General features: G+C 43.2%; 1 protein-coding gene across 1 annotated transcript; it reads right to left on the reverse strand.

The window, feature by feature from the left end:
* Window positions 1–22: 22 nt before the first annotated feature.
* On the reverse strand, window positions 23–22424 carry setd3 (SET domain containing 3, actin histidine methyltransferase). Its single transcript, XM_085441030.1, has 13 exons — window positions 22365–22424; window positions 19195–19318; window positions 18507–18599; window positions 18220–18368; window positions 16480–16552; window positions 15258–15514; window positions 9453–9511; window positions 7869–7983; window positions 4559–4633; window positions 3136–3302; window positions 988–1073; window positions 708–868; window positions 23–596 (listed from the first exon to the last, which is right to left on the reverse strand). The coding sequence occupies exons 2-13, from the start codon at window positions 19295–19297 to the stop codon at window positions 132–134; spliced, it is 1803 nt and encodes a 600-aa protein (XP_085297156.1). The 5' UTR covers window positions 19298–19318; window positions 22365–22424; the 3' UTR covers window positions 23–131.
* Between the last annotated feature and the right edge of the window lie 363 nt (window positions 22425–22787).

Raw genomic sequence — 22787 nt, forward strand, 5'->3', positions numbered from 1 at the left:
CCACACTAGATGAACACACACAGAAGTTCCATGACTTTTAATTCAATTTCTTTTTTCAGCTATTTTTCTGAGTCCTTGGAGAGACACAAAAATAAATAAACAGCATGGAGTGTGGCAGTTACTGGAATTATTTAAACAGTGTTCTCTTTGGGTTCGTCTTCAGTTCGACTGGCACTTGGGTTAGCTTCCTCCCTTTGGCTCGAACCTCCCATCGAGGCCAAAGCAGAGTTAACATCTGTGCTGACGTTATCGTCCTGATCTCGTTCTCCATTAGCCTCTGCATTAGTCCCGTACACCACCTTCATCCCATTCAGGAGAGGGCTGTCCTCATCCACCTGGATCTCCTGGCCTTCCTCCACCTTACGCAGGATAACTGGAAGTTTTGCATCCGCTTCAGTATTCTCCAGCAAAGCGATATCGCTTTCCTCATAACAAGGTAGCGACGCCCCCTCCTCCAGATTTTTCTGGAAATACAGACGTTTGGCTCGGCCACAAGCCAGCGCCTTCTCTAGGATCTGCTTCTCAGCCAGGCGGAGTTGGATAGCCATGCGGGAATGAAGAGACAGATCAGGCTTCTCCAGCATGGAGCGGTCCTCCTGAAAAACAGGAGAGAATAAAAACACGTCTGCTATTCAGAAGGCTACACAGGAAATATTTTTGCCTTTGAAATACGGAGAAGCTTTAGCCTAAACCTCCGCCACACTGACCTCTGACGTGGTCTTGTATGTCTTGAGTAGAAGAGCAGCCCGAGTCTCGAGGAATGTCCACAACTTGATCTCGTTCTCCCAGCTCACAGGGAACTCGCTGTTGCCCAGGGTGAAGATCTTATTGATGGCACGCTCTCCGAGCAGGTAGTACTTCAGTTCATCTGAAATTACGCACATGTTAGTATATGCAGGGCCACAGAAGACAAGTAGTAAGAGGCAGGCTCCAAAGGTCAAAGGATGTCTGGGTTCATCTCACTTTGGGAATGTGTCGGCGCCTTACCCTCCGTCATGCAGAAGACTCTTAGGAAGGCGAGGAGCTGGGCTGAAATTGGGGGTTCATTGCAGTGAAGGGCAAAAACATAGGAGCTGAAAGACAGCAGAATAAAGAGTTATTAAACCATAGCAACACCACAGCTCTGCACACAAGTTCTTAAAGCAACAGTTGTACCATTTGCTTCCCAGAATACGGGACAGCTTCCACAGTACAAAATACCTTTTCATGCAGTGGCAGGTGATGAAAAAACAAGAATCCTGATTCTTATTTTCCACAATTTAACCGGAAAATTAATTAAGAGTGTTTTTAATTATATGTTAAAAACCTCAACTACAAGAAGAGAGCACATGACCTGGATGGTGTAGTGAGAGAGGTACTGAGCTATACATCCTGTAACTTCACTGCAATGAGTAACTAGTAAAGATAACTATATCGATCTCATCCAAATCAATGTCATTAACAAGACAGTGAATGAAGCAGCATCGTGTTGGGCTGAAAAACATAAAACCAACACAGAAGTGCCAAAAGCTGTTCACCCAACAACACCGTGGGACGACAGAGCTACCCCTGAGCCTTCCAGCAGGTTCACCGCTGCTTTTAACATCCCTCTCACTCACAAGACATTCAGGAAACTTAGACACACTTATGGTATCAATTTGAAAACCATAAGTCGTGCGTTTCATGTTCACATATGATCAGAATTAACCTTGGCTAACCATTTCCTGATGCTTTGTATTTGACACTTCAGACAAATATCCATCTGAACATCTGAAGCTGTCCTAATAATAGTGCAAACCACAGAGCCAGCCTGTATAATGTGAGAAATATGTTCTGCATGCCTGTCCACGAACGCCTTGTTGAAAGTGAGTGCTCTGCAGACACAGCTGGTGAGGCAGCTTACGTAAAAATGACCAGCAGTGGCTCGTTCAGGCTCCGGAGTGCACAGCTAAAGACTAGAATCTCATCCCCAGCACTGATGCAGCCTGTAATTCATCCACTGTCTGTTAGCTCCCCTCCCTTTGAGAGAAATGTAAACCAAAGGTTTCCACCAACAGGTGGGCTGGGCTACCTGTTGTTGAGCACCTGAGGGGACCACATCAGGGATAAACTGAGTATTTACAGCACTCTGAACCTGAACTCTTGGTGGCTTCACACTGACCTCACTCTTTGAATCTGCAGCCATGTTTAACACAGACCACCGTTAGTTTGACAGAAAGGGAAAAGTAGAACAGGCTCCTTTAAAAACTAATGGATGTCCACATGTGAGCCTTCACAAAATCCCTGCAAGCCTGACATCTGCCTGCAGTTCACCTCGTACTCGCAGATCTGATTTTTCCATTGGCCTCTGAACAATAATGTTAATAACTGCAATTTCCAGTATTCCTGTGGATTGTGAAAGTCAGCAGGAGGCCAGAAAACACGGCTATATTAGACCTTAAGTGACAATATTTCCCTGCCTCAGCAAAGTGATCGATGTGGCGATCAGAGCAGCACAGGGTCAGCATTATTACAACCAACAAATGCATTACAGCTGCCTCCCTACTCTTCCTATTAAATTATCCCTTTGTCCAACGTTGCAGAAGCAGGAGTGCAGCCAGCTAAGGAAGCCTCAGTCTGCGCCCTGCAGCGTGTTTAAAGGTTGTTATTGCCACTTAAAATACCTGCTCAGACTGATCTTCATGTTGTAGGAAAAGAGTGATGACAGCAGCGACTCCACATGTCACCGAGGTCCGACACAAAGTCTGTGACTCGTCCCTTTGAAAACCATCTACGAGCATATCACCCCAGCAACAACGTGGATTGTTTCACTTAATTTCCACTTTTGAGATTTAGGCTGCCATCAATAAGAGATTAAAGGCGTCTGATTAAAAATGCTGCACTGAGAATGCTGCATAAAATTAAGAAGCTAATGATAAACTGATTAAGCTTCTTGGTGATGAAAGTGTTGGGGTGGATAGTAAATTGAAACTTGGTGGGGGGGGGCTGCAACATTTACATTATGTGCTTTAATTATAGCAAAGAGGAGCCTAATTGGTGGAAATATCTACTGCTGGAAGACAGAAGTGCATCTACATGAGTTTATAGTGAGCCCGGAGCTCTTCTTGACCCATATTAAAGCGTGCAGAGATCTGCTGATCGAGCGGTTGAACCTACGCTGGGATGCCGGCTCTCGCCAGAACTTCAGCCTTCATGGCGTAAAGGCGTTCACTTTTACTAACACCAAGCTTGATCTTCACCCGGTCGTGGGCGTTGTCTTGGAAGAAGAAGCCATTGTGGATCACAAACTCGGCATTGGATCTCGTGCCATAAAAGATGTAGATCTGTGGAAAGAGCATGTGGTCAGATTCTACAAAGTCCTGCCCGTAGTGAGCAGGATCTATACATGCTAGCAGTATGAACGCAGTATATCCAACTTGGCATATATCTTAAGGAGTTCAACAGTTAGAAATATGTTTGCTTTAGTCAGCTTATTTCTAAGCTACTTGTTTGCTTGTAATTCTTAAAATTTAAGTCAGTTTCACTTGTATTGCCCCAAATCACAACAGCAGCCGCGTCAAGATGCTTCATATGAATGCTACAATGAAAAAACAAACACTGATGCACCTGTGTTATGTCAAAATCCTCCGTGTATTCAGAAAACTGCCATTTTGAGTTCAAGGCCACCGAGATTCAAACTCGCCCGAGACTTTTGGTAGACGGCATGAATGTCAGATGACTATGTCACCTCGTTTTTGCATTCACACTATTGGGTGTCCACGCTGCCTGCCCGCCTCTTTGCTCGCCCCTCAGCCATAAAAATGGCAAAAACCATCCATCTTCTTATCCTCACCAGGGTCGCCGGGGCTGGAGCCCATTCCAGCTACCACAGGGTGAAAGGCTGAGCACACGGGTGTGTCGCAGGGCTAACACACAGACAGGCATTGGCTGAAGACTAAGACTGAAGCATGGCACTTGATCCGATCTTAAATATGATCAATCTCTGTTATTGAGTGACAGCTCAGTTATTCGGGCTGGTGGTAATTAAGCCATCACTTGACCTGTCTTAGCTAATTACAGGTTCATTTCCAACTTTCCTTTTAAGGATTCATGAAAGAGTAGCTGTAAAACTGCTAACTGCTCATGTGCAGAGCAGAGCGCGTGCTCCTATGGGCTCATCCATTTGTTGGAGTGTTCTCTGGTCATTAACTTACATTAGAACGAAGCAAGTGTTGTTGTCATTTGGTGCTGAACTGAATTTAATAACATAAAACATACTGTTAACATACTATTTTCAGAATACTGAAACAATGTGCACACAGGATTGTGGCTGCATCACTGACAATCATCATCAGACGCCTTCTTGGCGACAACTCTCAGTCACATGTTGTTAGCGTTCATTTCCAGACTTCAGGTGCTGTCACTACACAACAACAACTAAAATATTATACAAATTTCTGCTGATGGAAGATAAAATGGCAGCACAGCGATATAAAAAAGGCACATAGAGTTTGTACTGAGTCTAACTGAACTTCTATATCTGAGGCTTTCTTGTGTACATAGACATGAGACACAAAGACCAAAGTGATGATCTCGTCACCTGTTCGTTCTCCTTATAGTCCTGCAGTGCCACACATTCACAGCGATCGTCCTCTAGGTTGTATCCGGTGGTGATCTGCAAGTTTAAAAGTAATGTCATCAACGCAGCCCTCACCAAATGGATTTGCAGCAGGACGTTTCCAGTCAGAGCTTTTGCTGTGGCTCCAAATGTCAGCAAGCTGCAACATATTTGACTTAATAATCTCAGTTTAGAGAGAAAGTCTGACATGTGAGGGCCCACAGTCCACACTCTTCCCAAGCAGTAATGTTACACTGCCACCACACACTGTAATGCTAATCTGTAGGTCATAGACAAATGCAGGAAAGGGGACTAAAACTGAAGTTTGCCAATTTGCATTTAAAGGTAAATATAAAGAAAAACCTTCAGTTTGATGTAAAAAAACTTCAGTAAAATATGATAACATCATGCTATTGGGTTGCTTCCCATGAGCTAGATGGATGTAACCAGAGGTCCTTCAAGGAAAAGCTCACTTAGAAATAAAAATTAAGAGACAATACCCCAATAAACTGCCATCCAAGACTGAATATGCAGTGAAATGAGAAAGTATTTTCCACAACACTCGGGTGTGGGAGGAGTTCAGTGGAACTACGGAACAAGACTTCAGCTGGCCTCAAAGTGATTCTTCAGACAAGTCGAGAGGGGGAGGCGGTATTTTACACACTGTTTACAGTAGCAGTGGGACGCTCCACTGATGATATAGTCGGGCCGTGGAAGGAACACTTTGAGGATCTCCTCGAAGTCTGAGGAGTGGACTTGCCTGTCACAGAGCTGAAATCACTAACGTACTGAGCCACCCCGGGGGCCCTGCCACTGTGCAACTGTTTGAGATTCACCCCTGAAGCCTTTGGATGTTGCAGGCCTACCCTGGCTGGCACTGCTCTGCAACACTACATGTGTTTGTCCTTTAGGACTGGCAGACGGGGGTGGTGGTTACCCTACTTAAGAAGGGTGTGTGCTCCAACTGTAGGGGGGAAAAAGAAAAGAAAAACGCTTTCACACTTCTCAGCCAACCAGGGCAAGTCTATGCCAGAGTGCGTACTTATTCAGGTCCTGTACGAACAAAGCTTCATATTGTCGGCAGTAAGTCAGACTCATTTGCGGAGGGTGGTGGACGTTCTGTTCATAGTTTTTAATGGACAGAATATATAGGCAGGGCCAGGTGGTGCATCGTCTTTACTTTGGCGGTCTACTTGCGGACCTGGACGACTTGCTGTAATTGATGGAACCATGAATTCTGCTCAATACCAGATGATGCTGAAGGAGAACGGCTGGCCATCGGTTTGTGCCCTGCTGATGTCCAGTCAGACAAAGACTGAACAAATTTAAGGTTTTGGAGTGGTGGAGTAAAAGGCTTGTTTCAAATCACATTGAGATGCTTTGGCATGATCCGAAAAAGGTTATTCATCCTCAAAACCCTTCCACAGTTTGTCTGAATTTGAACGATTCTGCAAAGAAAAGTGGGTCAAAATTACTTCCCAGCGATGCGAGAGACCCGTTGCTCGTTTTCGCAAATACTTGTTTACAGTTTTTGCAGCCAAGGGCGGCACCAGCAATTACTATGTTTAAGGTGCAATTACTTTTTCATATAAAGCCAGGTAGGTCTAGATAACATTTCCTTCAATAAAATTATTTAAATCTCCAGTTTTTACTGTAAACTATTTATTTGGGTTATCTTTTGCAATATTACTCATCAAACAAATATTGGAAATATTTGTTTGATGACCTTAAATGTAAAAAAAAAGAAAAAAAAGAAAAAAAAAGAAATGCTTAAAACACTGCATCTCTAGTTTTTCATTTCAGCAGAATGTTTTCCAACTTGCTGAAAATGAAACCACATACTGCTTATAATTTTTATCACATGAGGGAAGAGCACAGAGTGTTTCGTGTCAGAATATTTACCCTGTGCTAAACAATCAGGTTACAACACAAGTGTGTTGATGTATCCTCAATCATCCAGGTAAGAAATCCCAGAAAGTTGATTCTGTTTATCTGGATGTGTTTTCAGTAACTCTTCAGTCTCAGCTGACTGCAGCTGTCCCCAACCTTATCCACGGTACATTTGCATGATGACAAAAATAGCACCACTGACTGAGGTCAACTTCATAATCATTAATATGCAGATTATTCAATTTGATTCCATTTATATAAAATCAAATTGCCGAGAGATGCTACATATTTTAAGGTAAAGACCCTTCAATCCGGTCATTCAGTCTGACGTCACTAGTCGTGTCTGGACCTAAACTCCGCTGCAGATCCATATATCAAACGATCACTATGGCATTACTGAGAGTTGAAAAACTGTCTAAAGTCTTTCATCTTTAATAAAATGATCAGCGTTCTGCTCTACCAGGTGTAACAATTGAGTTTAACATCCAGGCATCCATGAAAACGGAATTTATGACATTTAACGGAGTTAGAAGTTAGCAGGGAGTTAGCTCGCTAGCTTCTATCTAAATACAATATAGCATGTCCTGACTGCGGGGTTTTGGAAACAAATTCAAACGTACAGCTCTGCTATCACTTCCAACATAAATGCAGACAGAAAACTAAACAGCAGTGACGTTTGTAGGGTTACTGAAGTTTGGCTAGCTGGTATATAATGATGTGCTACGTGACCGCTAGCGACACAGCTATGTTAGCATAATATAAACAAGCTAACTTTTTTTTCCACTTGATAAAAGTTACCGTGAGTGTTCTCGGTGGTCAGGAACAAATGTAATCGCATGGCAGGATGCTGTAAAAGGACCAAACTTCAGCCAGGAGAACAACTGAGATAATCCATCCACAATACGAGGTTAGTCATTCATATACTGCTGCATGGGCTGGGCTGTAGTTACATCCTAAGGTTTTAAAAACTGAGCTTAAATAAATGATTAGCGGTAATAAAAGCCGAGGGAGGTCAACAGTGATCACTGACTGTTTTAGGAGCTTTTTGAGATTAAATAGAAGAAAATACAAAACATTAAACATGTTAACAACACAAAAGCCATATTAAACGCAGACTACTTTAGGCCCGGAAGTAGGATTCGTCACGTCATCACTTAACGACCAGATAAAACTTAAATGCAGAGTGGTACTCGTAGCCACTGATCAATGGCTATGAGCACCATTCACACAGAATTGGGGAATAGCTGCACCTAAAGCATCGTACGATGGTGACAGACACTCTGCAATTCAGAGATGGCATCTCCCTTTTCACATGAATGGTAACATCCAATGGACAGAATCAATTTCCTGGAAAGTATACGTGTGTGTGTGTGTGTGTGTGTGTGTGTGCGCGCGCGCTCACCAGTCCATTTGTGTGGTTGCACATGTCCCAGAGAGGAATGAGGGCCAGGGTGACCCGGCTGCCATCCTCAGTAGGGATTTGATTCTGACGGGTCATCACAGAGGATACGGCCCACCTGTTAATCAAACAAACATGTTTCTCGTTCTAATACGGAGATCAGTCAGACTGTCAGTTACACAGTGCTTTACTACTCCACTAGAACAATTCAAGAGATTTACATACAACACGCCTCATCCCCCATTTATACAAACACGGTTTTCTACACCTAATCTAACATTCACATACATCCACACTCCAATTCAGGGTCTTTCCCAAGGAAACTTGAGCATGCAGGAGTAACCTGGGATCTAACCACCAACCTTCCAATTAGTAACTGGCCTGATCTACATCCTTAGTGACAGACGTCCTATTTGCCACAAAGTACTTTGATCATTGGCAGAAGAGAATCTTAAAACAAGTTATATGACATTAAATTAAGCCCAGGATGGATTTGATTTTGATTTTTAGTTTATTTATATGAAGCCAAGTCTCAACAACAGTCACCTCAAGGCGCTTTGTATTGTAAGGTAAAGACCCTACAACAATACAGAAAACCAAAGACTATGGTTAGAGTGGGAAGGAAAAACTCCCTTTTAACAGGAAGAAACCTTTGACAGAAGAAGAAGAAGAAACACCCAATGCATCATGGGAATCCCCGGCAGCCTACGTCTATTGCAGCATAACTAAGGGAGGATTCAGGGTCACCTGGTCCAGCCCTAACTATATGCTTTAGCAAAAAGGAAAGTTTGAAGCCTAATCTTGAAAGTAGAGATAGTGTCTGTCTCCCGAATCCAAACTGGAAGCTGGTTCCACAGAAGAGGGGCCTGAAAACTGAAGGCTCTGCCTTTTAAATATCCTAGGCTCCAGACGTAAGTCAGCATTCAGTGCTCTACTGGGCTGATATGGTACTATGAGCTCTTTACGACGGGGGCCTGACTATTCAAGAACCTGTATGTGAGGAGCAGGACTTTAAATTTGGATTTAACAGGGAGCCAATGAACACAGAAGCCAACAACAAGCTCTCTCTTTCTCCCTGTCAGTACTCTCACTGCAGCATTTTGAATCAACCTCATAATAATTCATTACAATTGTCCAGAAGTAGTGTTTAGGGTTACAAGTGGTTAGGACTGTGGCTTCACAGCAAGGAGATCACTGGTTCAAAATACAGTTGGCTGGGTCCTCTCTGTGTGACGTTTCCATCCCTTTGCATACATAGGTGCTCTCTGGGTGCTCTGCCTCCCTCCCATGGCCCAAAGAAATGCATACGAGGTTAATGATTGTAATAATAAATTTAATGTGAGCTAGGTCAAGCAATTCAAATGGTCAGTAAGATTATAAAAGCACTATATACAGCCCATTACTATAAACATGTCCACCTTGACTGTGAGTGTAGTTATGTTACAACCCTGCCTGTGGATCTCATAGTGATTCTCTACCACCAAAATGAAGGTTAGTACATAAAAGTCACAACAGAGCTGTAATAAAGCTTGCTATTCACAGTCTGGAGAAGGTAAACAAACATGTAAACCGCTGCTACGCACTGACCTGTAGTCATCAAATGTGAAGCAGTCCTTCAAGGGCAGCTTGCTGGCAGTGGGATGAGTCTGGGGAAGGTGGACACGATGGGAATAAGAACAAAATAATCACAAAACCGTGTGTGTGTGTGTGTGTGTGTGGTTTCGCCTGAGAGGCCTGTCAAACAATACATGGCTACAACAGGGGTGTGTGTCAGTGTGTGGTCTCTTAGTGGACACTTGACCCCACACATATATCTCTGTCGGCCTAATTTGGTGTGGCCAGCAGCCGTCGTAAGTCTGTCTCATCAATTTGGGTAATTTGAATCAGTGCCTGTCTAAGTGTCTGTGTCCATGGATGCCACAGATTCCTCCACCAAAGCCACAGGCACCACCTGCACCACCTGCACAGCTGCAAACCGTTCAATTCAGTGGAGTTCGTGACGAAAATGAAGGAATACGAACGAAAGGCCAAAGAGTAAGAACAACTCGAAGACCAAACAGCTGCTCAGTGAGGGGTGGCTCTGCCGGTGTAACAGCTCTGATGTTTTACCAACAGTGTGGCTTACAGTCCAAAGAAACAGCTTGAGGTTACAAAGTAACACATTCTCATCATTACCAGTTTACAGTGCTGCTGAAGAACGGACCAAGCACACGACTCAGCACCCTGCGGTCTGTTGTCCAACGTGATCAATAAAATATCCATTTGAATACTGAAAACACTACGTCGACACTTTCGGGGCATTTTTAACGCCATTTTTTATTTATTATTTTAAAACAGGAAAGTGTGGTGGGACGGTGAGACAGTGAGACAGTGAGGGGAGACAGCAAAGGTCTCTGGGTCAAACTGAACCCAGGCCACGGCACTGAGGCCTTGTGACATACAGTCACCTGCTCCACCAGGAAGCTAAGTGACACCAACATACAGTATACTTTTTTGTAATATTAAACAACAGATAACATCAAACTAAAAGTGAGGCTGGCTCCAAAAACAGAGCCAGTTGCTACAGACTCACATGTTAAAAAGGTCCAAAGTAGCATTAAAAAGCATGTTCACGTCCTCTTTGATGATGACCTTTTCATAACGAGTTGGTGCATTTGGATCTTGTTAAAGTGGACATGAAACACTACAGGCATTAAGGCCATTGTAAAGCATGGAGCATGGCTTTAAAACTGTCATAGACTTCATGCTGTCTGAAGTCAAATAAAGGAAGTTTTTACAGGATGTGTACTGCAGTACAGACGGTACCACACCACAGTTCTCTGACCAGTAACAGAACCGATGACTTGGTGGAAAATTAGGACCTGAAGATCCGTCTAACAGGGATCACTTTGGAACGTCCCGGCCTGCAGCAATGACTTACAAGAAGAACAAACCCCAAAACACAGTATACTGTCCACTCTATTAAGCAGTCAGTAGTTTTGCTGTCGTTGGCTACCTGCACTGATACAGAAGAATCCACCGGTTAGCCTTAACGTTGTTTCTTGAAAATATTTTTACTTATTAAAACAGTTTAAATCCTGGACAATAATGAAGCTGCTGTGTATCTTTGTTCGTTTTCATTCCTGGTCACATAAATATTTGTTCCATTTCCGTTTTGAACCACATTCCCATTTTCCACGATGATCAACATTCACGTGAACTCAACATCAACCGTCATGAGTCCATCACTGCAGACAACATTACATCGTTTCACTCTTTTTCTGACAGCTACCCTCAATACTAGGCCCAGTTCTTTAAACCTCAGCCTAACTATAGTTTAATCCAAGGCCAGTTTTAATAATTAGGGCCTTAAATTTCTTTGGAAACAAAGTCCCTGCGATGTAGCGGTGCAAACAGATTAGCGTCTCTGCAGCATAACTAAAAGAGCAACAGCTCTGGTTCCTTTTGGCTTGACGATTGAGCCAGGACGGCTCATGGAGGTGCGTCCTCTCATCTGATCCATCCTAGCACACCATGCACCACACACACACTCCCTCCTCCTCCTCAGATGACCGGGCTGGAAAATTAGCTTGTCACATCGGATTTGAACTGACCTAAATGTACCTTCCTCAATCCCAAACCCCCATCCCCCACAACACATACACCGCCCACATTCACCCCCACCGTCCCTCTGCCCCGCGTGTTGGATATATGCATGCGCATATGTACTAATGTCAGAGACGCTCTGCTAACATATCACCAAATACAGCATTGGGCCTTGTCGAGGGTATCCCTGAGCAGGCCTAGGACATGGGAAACATGGGAAATATCAGATACTGGTGTCACCCTCTTAGTAGATACACCTACACAGGCGATCGTGGCTCAAGAGTTGGAAGGTTGCCGGTTCGAGCCCCGGCTTGGACAGCCTCGGTCGTTGTGTCCTTGGGCAAGACACTTCACCCGTTGCCTACTGGTGGTGGTCAGAGGGCCCGGTGGCGCCAGTGTCCGGCAGCCTCGCCTCTGTCAGTGCGCCCCAGGGTGGCTGTGGCTACAATGTAGCTGCCATTTACATCTGGTATCAATTTCAAAATCCTATGTTGTTCTGCAGTTATTGCATTCATGAGATTTTCAGAAAACTTGACCTCTGACCTTGACCTCGAGGTCACTGAGATTCAAACTTGTCTGACATTTTCAGTAGATACACCTGTAGTATCAATTTAAAGCTTCTATGCCACTTTGTTGTCGAGTTATCACGAACCCAGGTGAGCACTGCAGGGTAATGACAACACTCCACGGCTGATATGAAAAGCAGTTTTCATTAGAGATGCGCTGGAATGATCCTAAAACTTGGAAAGTGTGTGTTTACTATTATACATACAGACACATATCCAAGCATGTATACACGCAGGCACACTAATGTAGAGTGTGCATGTGTGTGAGGACCAACAGCAAAGATGGTGATAGACATAAATTTCCCATTTAAAAAGATGATTTTGTTTGCAATCTTAATTTAACTCAACACTTACTTACAACTGTGATTCTACATATGTAGTACTTCCTTGCTGTGACCACTAAAAATAAAGGTGGTGATGCTTCAACACAACCACCAACAGCTGGGCAGCACTTCACAATGGCGGCTAAAGACTTGTTTGTAGAGGGACACTGGCTGTTTCAGGTGAACTCTACAGACAAACTGTGATACTAACAGCATTTATGAGCTCTACGCTCAGACTGATGTATATGCAAATGGATAACACTGGTCAATTCATCAAGCTGGCTGATTTATGAGGAGCGGCTGGGAAGAACTTTCTTTAACTTGACAAGTACGGCTCTGTGAATTCATCTGTAGGGATGAATCAGTGTCACTGCATGCAGGGTAAAACGGTGTGACCACACACACCATTTTACCCTGAGGCAGGCGTGCGTGCACAACCTCTCCTCCTGATAAAGTCAAGTTCAGAGTAGCTCCAGCATTTCCCCCCTTTTCTTTTTTAATACAGACCCTGCAGTTGTACACTGTTGCTCTGACCTTACAGTGCACAGAAAACCATACCATACATTTTCTTTCATTTAGCACCAAATCAACACAACTAAAAACCCTAAAACATAAGAGGAAGAACCCCAACAATTAGACCAGCCCCTGTGACCGAGCACCTGGTGACAGGAAAGCCTCCCTTTGCACAGGAAGAAACCAGGATCAGAGAGGGGCAGCCATCTGCCTGTGACTGTTGGGTATGAGGAGAGGAGAACGAGGGGGGACATCCTGCCCCTTTCATGATTTCTCAGTTTGTTGCATGTTTGTCACACGTTTTAGTCAAATAAAGAAACAATTAAGTAAATATGGAATGCTGTTTTCAAATGATGATTTCATTTATTAAATGGAAAAAGGCTGTCCAAGCCTACCTGGTCCCGTGTAAAGGACCTGCTGATCTTTTCCTGGCAAGTAAAAAGATCAGCAGGTCCTTACCAGAGTCTACAGTTAGGTAGATACAACCTCAGATCAACCACACATGACATTGGACCTCATAGTTTCGTGCCATTATTTAACAGAAACCAAAGTAAAACACAGAAGCAGTGTGTGACAAACCAAGTTCACCCTAAACTCAACAACTTAAACGATAACCTTTAGTTCCTCTGAAGTTTCTTAATGACTTGAATCAGTCCCTCTCGTCAGTGTGGAGGAGTTTTCATCTCTCCATCACTGTGCTCAACAATAAAGATATACAGTCATTCTAACAGGGACACGCCATTATATGTGCATCTGAAACAAATGATTCAGCCACATATAGCTCTCATTCATACCTGCTGTCGTTATGCAAAATGAACTGTATTTCCTGTATGTCATCCAATTTAACACACACCTCAAAGAAACGTTTGAAAAAGCGGTCTTTTGTTGCCTTAAGAAGAAGAGGCCGACTTCAGAGAGAACCGTGGAAAGTCCTGATCAAAGCTGAGCTGGCATTTCACCATGATTGAGATTAATAATGGAACATTAGCATATTTTCAGATTAGCATCCCACTATCTGTTGTCTGAGGCTGTTAAGCAACATTTCATCATATAATCACTCTCTACATCTCACTCAATTTGTTGGCACATTAAACTGGACAGAAAAAGCCAGTGTGTGATCTTCACACGTTCACAAACCGAATCTTTCTCCTTACTGTAAAAAAAGATTGTGCTGGTTTTGATTTATAAAATAAAAAAATCCTCCTCCACCCATCACAGTCTGATTAGAAGCTCATAAGCCAATTGAATTCCAAAGAAGGGAAAATATCAGATCATAATCCGTAGTTCGTCTGTGACGACAGGAGCCCATCTGTGGTTCGGCCCCATCTGGAACTCCTTTGCTAATTTTAGATGTTTGGGTTTGTTCTCCATGTCAATCCTGACACAATGCCTCCCTCTCCTGGTCGCGGTGGGGACAGCAACATGACAAGCCTGCTACACTCAACTGGCACTTTGCTGGGACACCTTGGTCCAACTGGGCCCCCTCCCCAAACTGAGCAGGTGAACATTTCTTTTTGGCTCTTGCTAGAGGAGACGCCGCCCATCCCACTTTGGGTGGAGCGGCTCTCATTCCCAGCCAAATTCATTCAACCCTCTGAGAACATTTTGAGTTGAGAGGAAGCAGAGCTGCAGTCCTACGATTTGCAGCTCAAGCTTCTGTAAAGTTTGTGTTATTACAGTAGATGTCTCTTTGAAAGTGCTGTGCTCAAGTTCAAGGATGCAAATCTTTGACTCCATGTGTCATCACAATACGAGCAGCTACCCAAACTCTGCTCCCACAGAGTAACTCATAATAATGTTCCATCCTCCCTGTGACCCTGGATCCTGTGGCTCCTCTGAAAACATGCAGCCCATCTCACTATCTTCATTTAACCTGAGAAATCATTTGTTAAGTAAGCTCTCAGCAACATCGTACTGGCTGAACAACCTTCCTCCCATCACTGGAGCCAGGCCGGCAAAGAGTCGAAGCGCTACTGAGCCAAGCATCACCTTAATCAGTAATTACTTCATTTTCACAATAACATTTTAACCATTAGACAAAACGAAAATAGTCATAATCATAGACACATTACGTACAGCTACTTGTAACACTACTGGCATCTAGTCTCACTCCAGCTGATTGAGAATTCCTTCTCCGTCTCCATTGGACCACACTCCTATATGATTGGTCAAAGTTGTCCTACTATTAATTCATCTTCAGTCTTTGTCTACTGATGGGCCTTCAGACTGGCAGTAATAAAGCCACCAGTTGACCCAGTAATCAACCTCCAACCTTCCTTTAAAAAATAGCAAACTGTACCATTTACCAGACGTCAGGCTTCAATATCAGGTTAAGATTCAATTATGTTCAGAGTGCCCACTGATACTTGCTGACAACCTGTGTCTTGTTTGGTGTATCTGCCCACCTGTACCAGTTTGTAGAAGTAAGCATACTGGCGTGCAGTGTTTTTATACTGGCTGAGGACATCCTGCACCGCCTGTGTGCCCAGTAGGAGCTGCACGTCCTCTTGCTGGTAGTACAGAGGTATGTCATATTCTTGAGGAAGACTGCGGATGTATGGTAGCCAGAAGGAAGCAGGGTTGGCTCGCTCGCATAGCAGGTGGAGGGCCAGCGTCACATTCCCCATGGCCTGCAGGATCCGATCCTGGCTATACAAAGGACCTGCCATAAAGAGGTCACAGGGTCATATGACCAGCAATCATATTTTTATGCATTTATTTATTCAGTTTTTTAAATTCCAACATTTTTAAAGGCTTATAATAATATAAGTAAACTACCGTGAGATTAACACGTTACACTGTGATTTTTTTCTCTTCCGTAACAACGATTTAAACATTGCTGCATCTTGACGGAAACTGTGGCTGAACTGGTGGCAACAACTCCAGTGAGCAGCACCCAGCAATGTGCTTTGGTGGGTTTGATGCCAGTGAATACAAGGAGCAAAAACTTCTTGTTCATGGTGCTTTAAGGTGTATTCAAACAATGAGCCAGTTTCAGAGTGCTTCAGTTCCACAGCCGTTTACCAGTAAGGACCAAAACAAAGAGAGAGAGGGGGAATGTGACGTCTCACTCTGCTGACAGCAGCGATGGCTGCAGTGACTCCACAGCACGGGACGAGCCTGTCACACGGACATGTGCCACGTGTCTGGAGGGGCACAGCGTATAACCTGTGTTTTCAATGCACCGCGAGCTTTGATGGCCTTTAGTTAAAAAAGGATACACCCTTCATATCACAGTGTTATTACAATGATTTCTACATATGTGCACTGATGTTAGAATAAGTAAAATAAAACATCAAAAAGATCTATGAACGTGGCAAAAATGAAACCTGACTAATAAAAACCTTTGTGTTGTTCTGTCGTCTGATTACAGATTGTAGAAAAGTATTTACTGCAGCAAATCAAACATGCATCGTGTCTGCGACATGTCTCCTCTCCACTGCTGGGCCTGTCCAACAACGTCTTTGTTTTCTCCTGTTGTACTGACCCAGCACGAGTCCTGCAGCAGCCCCACAGGCTGACTGCAGATTACTTTTCAGAGGAAGAGATCTGGCGTGCTGCGATGCCCTCTTAATGTGTACAACTGTATGGAATGAGCTACGAGTTGTAAATAACTTCATTTCTTACCCAGTATAGAGTTCTGTGCCGATTCCACTGTCATCAGCATCTTCCTGGGAATCCACAGGAATAGTTCCTCTGCCTGTAAACCACACAGTAAATAGTAGTGAGCACAACAGATCACATGGTCAGCCTCTTCCAAGAGGTCAGAGTATTTATCAACTTCTGATTTTAAAATGGATTTGACACTGATGTACTGAAAGCCTGTGGGGTGCAGACAGGTCGGCCTAACCTGCTACTTTCAGGGATATCTGTGTCTGCTGCACAGTTATCCAAGTAGCACCATCTCCCTGGCACTGACTGCTCCGATTTGGCAATACAAGTTTGCTAAACAAACCAAGTGTGGCATAAAGATGTGAAGCCATGATGCCATAAACACCTTTTGCATAAAAATGATGGATGCATAACCAACACTTGCCCCAGATAAAGGAAACAGTAAAGGCATGCTAAAACAAATACAGTCATTACCAGCAAACTGTCATAACCGACTCTACTGCTGTGCTCTGGAGTTCACCGTTACTTGCTCAGGTTCCTTCTCCACACTCTGGACAGCCAACACGCTCCCATCGTGGCTGTGGCTAAAGTTAGCACATGGAGATTGATGGATGAACATATAGGAGACTGTAGTTATTACATGGCTGATATTGAACCACATCACAGGGGGTTGACAAATGAGTGGAGAGCCACGAACCAGCAGCCAGCTCTCCACTCATTTGTCAACCCCCTGTGATGTGGTTCAATATCAGCCATGTAATAACTACAGTCTCCTATATGTTCATCCATCAATCTCCATGTGCTAACTTTAGCCATCCTGACCCCTGTCACATGACACATGTGATATGAAAGCTGCTGTGAGTAAATATGACATGTTACTGGGTAACCAGTATAGGGATGGGAAATGATATGAATTGAGCGATGCTGATTCGGGTGGGTATAGCTCTAAAGGTAGAGTGATGAGTACTAATCAGAACTGTTTGATGGTGTCATGGTTCGATCTCTGGCTGCTCATGCGCATCGTCTCATAATTAACACTTAATATAAACCTACAGCCTCACACACCAACACAAACCTCTATGCCAATGAGGACATAAACCATCTTTCTCTCAGTATTTAGGTATGAACACAAAGACGAAAACCAGCACAAACAGTAAATCGATTCTACTTTAGAAACATGAGGCTGCAGCCTGACTGCTCATCAGTTTGTCACCTGTTGAAGTTAACGGTCTGAGCCCTGGGCTGGAGTCGGCACGCACTCGCCTAACATCGCTCTGGCTTCTTCACCAGCTTAGCGTTAGCATGCCGTCTGTGCAGGGCTTTCAAAGAGCTCAAGTTGCACTTTACCACTGCGCTCTGTCCTTTGTGCAAGTCGAACAGATAACCAGGATTGATGGGCGGAATAACAATTCCAAGGAACTGAACTACTGGGAACCAGTTCTCTAGAAGAACTGGTTCCTTTAGAGAACCCTTGTTCTCTGAAGTTTTTGCAAAACCTACAGGTTTGCAACAGTTATTATTTTCTGTTATAATATTTTACATTGTAATTGCACACAACCCAAAATTATATGATACATTTGAGCAAAAGTGTTCAAAAAAGACACTGAAGTTTTACTTTTGAGTTCTGGGACTCAAAATGAGCTCTTTGGCAGTTCTAGGATAAAAAGCTATTCCTCTATCAAATATCCCATGTTTGCTCATGTGATGGTGAAGCAGGAGGTAACTTCAAAATTCTAAAAAAATCAAAGTAGAAACCTTGATGTCTCTGGTGGCCCTCAGGCCATAGCCTTCCTTCCCAAAGTTGGCCACAGTGAAGCACTCGCAGGAGGCCCCGTTTTCCTTAGCCCAAGACATCAGGTCAGGGAAGTGCTCCTCCCTGCTGCCCTCAAACACAATGGACATGCCTGAACACACACACACACACACACACACACACACACACACACACACACACACAAAACAAACATTATTATCATTTAGTCCAATGGGATGGGTATGTAAGTCTCAATCATGTGTTAACATAATACTATACATGTACTTACCCTTTTGCTTTTTGCGGATTCTTTCCACCAAGCCTCTTATCTGGAGGTACTCCTCCCACTCTTTACCAGCAGAGGCTGCTGCACTGCTGCATTCTGGGAAAACACATTGGCAACACTTCAACGATACAGCCACCTTATCCAAGAAACCAGAAGGAGCAATAAATACTCAAGCACAGAGCAGAAATCAGCACGTGAAGGCTGCTGAACATCTGCAGAAAGTCACTGGTCTAATGCCTGCTGTTGATGCAGGATCAGGGCTACTTTCTGCATCTACCATTATGCATTGAGCTATCAGGACTTAGAGCAGCTGATCAAAACACACAACTAAGCTAGTATTAGCTAAACAGCTTGTCTGTATGCTAATGTATTTACTTTTGACGGCACCTCAAAAGTCCCAACATTGCAGTGTAGAATGATCCGATGATGCTTACGACTGTATCTCCATTTTTACTTTATCCTTTCCCACCAGGGCAAAATGAGCCTGTTAAAATTTAACACTTAATGCATAACATCAACTAGGGTCAGTCTCACTGACCTCTTCTCTACTTTTACTGGTGTGTAAATCAAAAATATTATAATTTACCTTATTATAGCCTGATTTATTGGTATATTTGTTGTACTCACAAAATAATGGAGCAGTGTACGTGCACACAATGGTTTTATTTGAGCACTTTGAATGGAAACATACTCTGCAACAGTTCAGCAATCAGGCTCATCATCTCCTTGGGGGAAACCACAGCCATGGCTCCTGAGCCTGACTTCTGAGTCTTCACCCGACTCTTCTTTCCCATGATGCTGGATGGACAACCAGGCTGAGACACAGAGAGAGCACACCATTAACCACTGTTACTCTGCTCCACAGTATCGAGACATCAACACATTACAAATCAGTTTTTTAAGCTAAGCTTGAACCTCAGTGAACCATTACTTTTCACAATACAAATGGATTCCAATAGAAGAGAGCTTTTATCAGTCTGATACCTTCACAGTCCAAAGACCTTCATGACCAGAAGGAGCCATCCTGCAACGGCCAATGCAACATACACGGGACAGCTTGGAGCTACGTGCTGCCAACAACCAACAACCGCGATATGCAAGTGATGGTGGTTATCAACTTGGTAGGTTAGTCTAGGTTTTTCAAATCTAAAGTCAGGTGACAAATGACAAGCAAAAGCCTAAACCTGCAGGGCGAGGACTCTATAGTGCTGTGGGGGGATTTAGCTTCCACGGTTCAGGTCTACTTTTCCCACTGAGTCACTGCTAATCAGTCCAGAATTGTTCTAAGTACTCAGTTTCATTCTGTGATGGGACATTTCTTTTCTCCGTCCTTAGGGCACTGACTGGTGTGGCAGGGATTAAAAGGATGTCAGTCCCACATTATGCAGTCAACAGATGCTAAACCAAGAGAAATATTTCAGACCAGTGTGTTAGAGTGGGTTTTCCACCACCATCATTCAGGGGATGTCTTTCATCCAGACTGTTTTTTTTTATTTTTAAATACTCTTTATTTAAATAGTCTGTATGTGTCCCAAAATGGCTCTATCTCGCTGTTATTATGTCATGTTGCTTTTTGTTTAAACCCTGGGGGCTGAGCGGGCTTAATGTGATGCTTTTTATTCACACGCTGCTCCTAGATACCTTTCTATTGCAGCTCTATTTGTAGTCGCAGTGCAATACTCACACTCACAATGGGTTCACAACAGAGCACTACAGAGCAGTGCATTAAATGAAGCATTGAAGCAAAAAAATTAATCAGTAAAATATTGTCTCGATCAGTGTATTTATCCACCAATAGAGCACCAGTTAGAGTCGGAGAACAGGAATTTATCAGAAAGACGAGTTGACAAAAAAAGCAGTGAACGCGAGTACAACAAATCTGTTACCAAAGCTGCTGATAAAGGGCGTGCTGCTGTCACCATGAAGAAATGGGATTATAAAAACCTCAAGTGCATTTCAACCAGCGACGTTCCTGCTGACTAGTCTGGCACTAAGAAACACTCAGATATCAAGTTAACTTTGAGATTTGCTTCATGTGAAAAACTCTAAACAGAGGCACCATCAGTCACATTCTTCAAGAATGAATCACGCTGGACCAACATTTCTGACAACCACTCAATCATAATTAAAACGATAAATCATCCACGCGTTTCCTTCCACTCATCTGAAGTCAGGTCGCGCAGACAGCAGCCTAAGCAGGGAAGCCCAGACCTCCCTGTCACCGGCCACATCTGAAATGAAATTATCTAAATTTGTAAAATGAATCAAATCTCTAAACTTGATCTTAAATTCTTATTTGTTAAATTTTACTTATAAGTGGGAAAATTAACTCTGACTGCTTCGCCATTACTTCCATTGTTGCAGCATGGAGCAGTCAAAATCTTCCCAGTGGTATTGAAAACGTTTGTATTGTAACGATAGTATTGTGACAACGCTAATGATTCTATTCATTCTACATTTTGACTCTAATGAGGATAAAAAATATTTATAAATTAAACTTGTTGTGATAAATATGAAGCTATAAATAAAGTTGTCAAGAAACGAGGTCTTTCATAGCCATCTTTAATATACAGTCTATACTCTTAAACAATGGCCTCTCAGCCAAATTGTACTTTTCCAACTGTAAGTCATATAATCAATAATCATCACGTCAGACAGTGAAAGTCTCTGTCCAGCAGATAACTTTATGTGCACTTTATAGACATCTGTACTTAAACGCTGCTGGTGTAATAGAAATACTGAAGTCTTTGAAAGAAAACCAGTGATGTGACAAAAAGTGATTGACAGTATTTGCATGTTTTAATGAATAATATCAAACCATTTGAAGATAGACAGAACATTGTAGCTTCTACCTCTTGACAGCAATCTGTTTTGGCAAAGCAACTTTTATATATCCATTATTTATGAATTTAAAAATCTCACTGAAATTAAAAATGCCATTTTCAACACAGAAATTGTAACAAATATACCATAAAGATATTTTAAGTGCCAAAACAGTACTGGATTGACTGTAATGTAGAACACTTAAAGATACAGAGGATTTCTTTATTTTTAATATAACCGACATCTGAAGTCCTGTTGCCTGCAGAATATGTATCAGAACCAAAGACTTTAGACATAAACACAAAGAAGCACCGGAAATCACTTTTTGGCACAACACCGGAACTAAACAGACCTGTAAAAACGGTTAGTGAACGCAGTTGTTTCAAATGAATTATCTGTCGCTAAATCAAAACTGCGCTTCCTCGCTGAGGACACTTTCTGAGGGAGCTGCAGGAAACACCCACGAATTATTTGGTTTTCAGCTGTGAAAAAAGGTGAAGCTTCTGTAAGCTAACGGCTGTGACAGCGGTTGAGGCTCGCCGTGAATAGTATGCCGTACAGCGACATATCACACACTTTCCCTGCTAGAAATAGAAAATAAGTTTAGGGGCTTCGTTTAAAACGAGACACAAGTAGAGTACTAGCTAAGCGTTAACCCTCCCACCAAATAACTGGCTCACACGACTAGCTGGGTCTCGGGTTGTTTCGCCTGTGTCACCAGGCCAGCAGCTAGCTTATGGCCATAAATTAAGCACGCCAAGACGAACAGAGAGGTAACTGGAGCGGGGCAGCAAAATAGCTCATTCATTCCCCACTAGCTGCTCTCTCTGAAGGCTAGCGAGCAAGTTGTGAGCTGCTTAGCTGGCAACTAATGAAGGGTCATGTTGGAGTTATAGCGTGGGCTAACTTGCAGTGCTGGCTAATTTTAGCCTTTGCTGTTATAAACACAACGACTTCCGCGCCACACACGCGCGTTTATAGAAAAGATCCACTGAATCAAACCAAACTACATTCGCACTTTGTCTCAGGCACTCATACCTTCTGAAGTGACAGCAGCTGTTCCCTCTGACCCTGCACTGAAACCAACCCTGACTTTGTGGCGCATGCGTTTGAGCAGTCGCGAAGTACGCCTCACGCCCGGTCCACGCCCACAATCACAATGCGTGTTTCTGCCGTTCTAATTGGTTGATGGAGACCATGATCCAGGAAGTTGAACGCTTTATAAAGTAAATTTAAAAAGAACCTCTCCTGTCTCGCACTGCAATTGGACGCCTACTTTTAGAAAGATTAAATCGACCATAAATGGTAATGTTGAAACTCTAATGATTGGCTGAAAGTTGTGCCTGTCTAATTGTGCCAACGTTTTGATATTAGAGTGGATTTGTTAGGGGTAAATGATGAAGTCCATCTACAGTGAGGCATCATGGAGCAGATTACATACATTACATACAGCAACGTCAC

The sequence above is a fragment of the Copadichromis virginalis genome, linkage group LG19, assembly GCF_057382275.1.
Source record: "Copadichromis virginalis isolate Kocher_CV1m ecotype Utaka linkage group LG19, C_Virginalis_male_GT1.1, whole genome shotgun sequence".
Taxonomy (NCBI): Eukaryota; Metazoa; Chordata; class Actinopteri; order Cichliformes; family Cichlidae; genus Copadichromis; species Copadichromis virginalis.

Coding starts and splice junctions, on each gene's coding strand:
- setd3 (XM_085441030.1), bottom strand. CDS start 19,297: ATGGGAAAGAAGAGTCGGGTGAAGACTCAGAAGTCAGGCTCAGGAGCC. Junction 16,553..18,219: donor GGGCCACCAGAGACATCAAG/GTTTCTACTTTG, acceptor TGTGGTTTACAG/GCAGAGGAACTATTCCTGTG. Junction 597..707: donor CATACAAGACCACGTCAGAG/GTCAGTGTGGCG, acceptor CCTGTTTTTCAG/GAGGACCGCTCCATGCTGGA.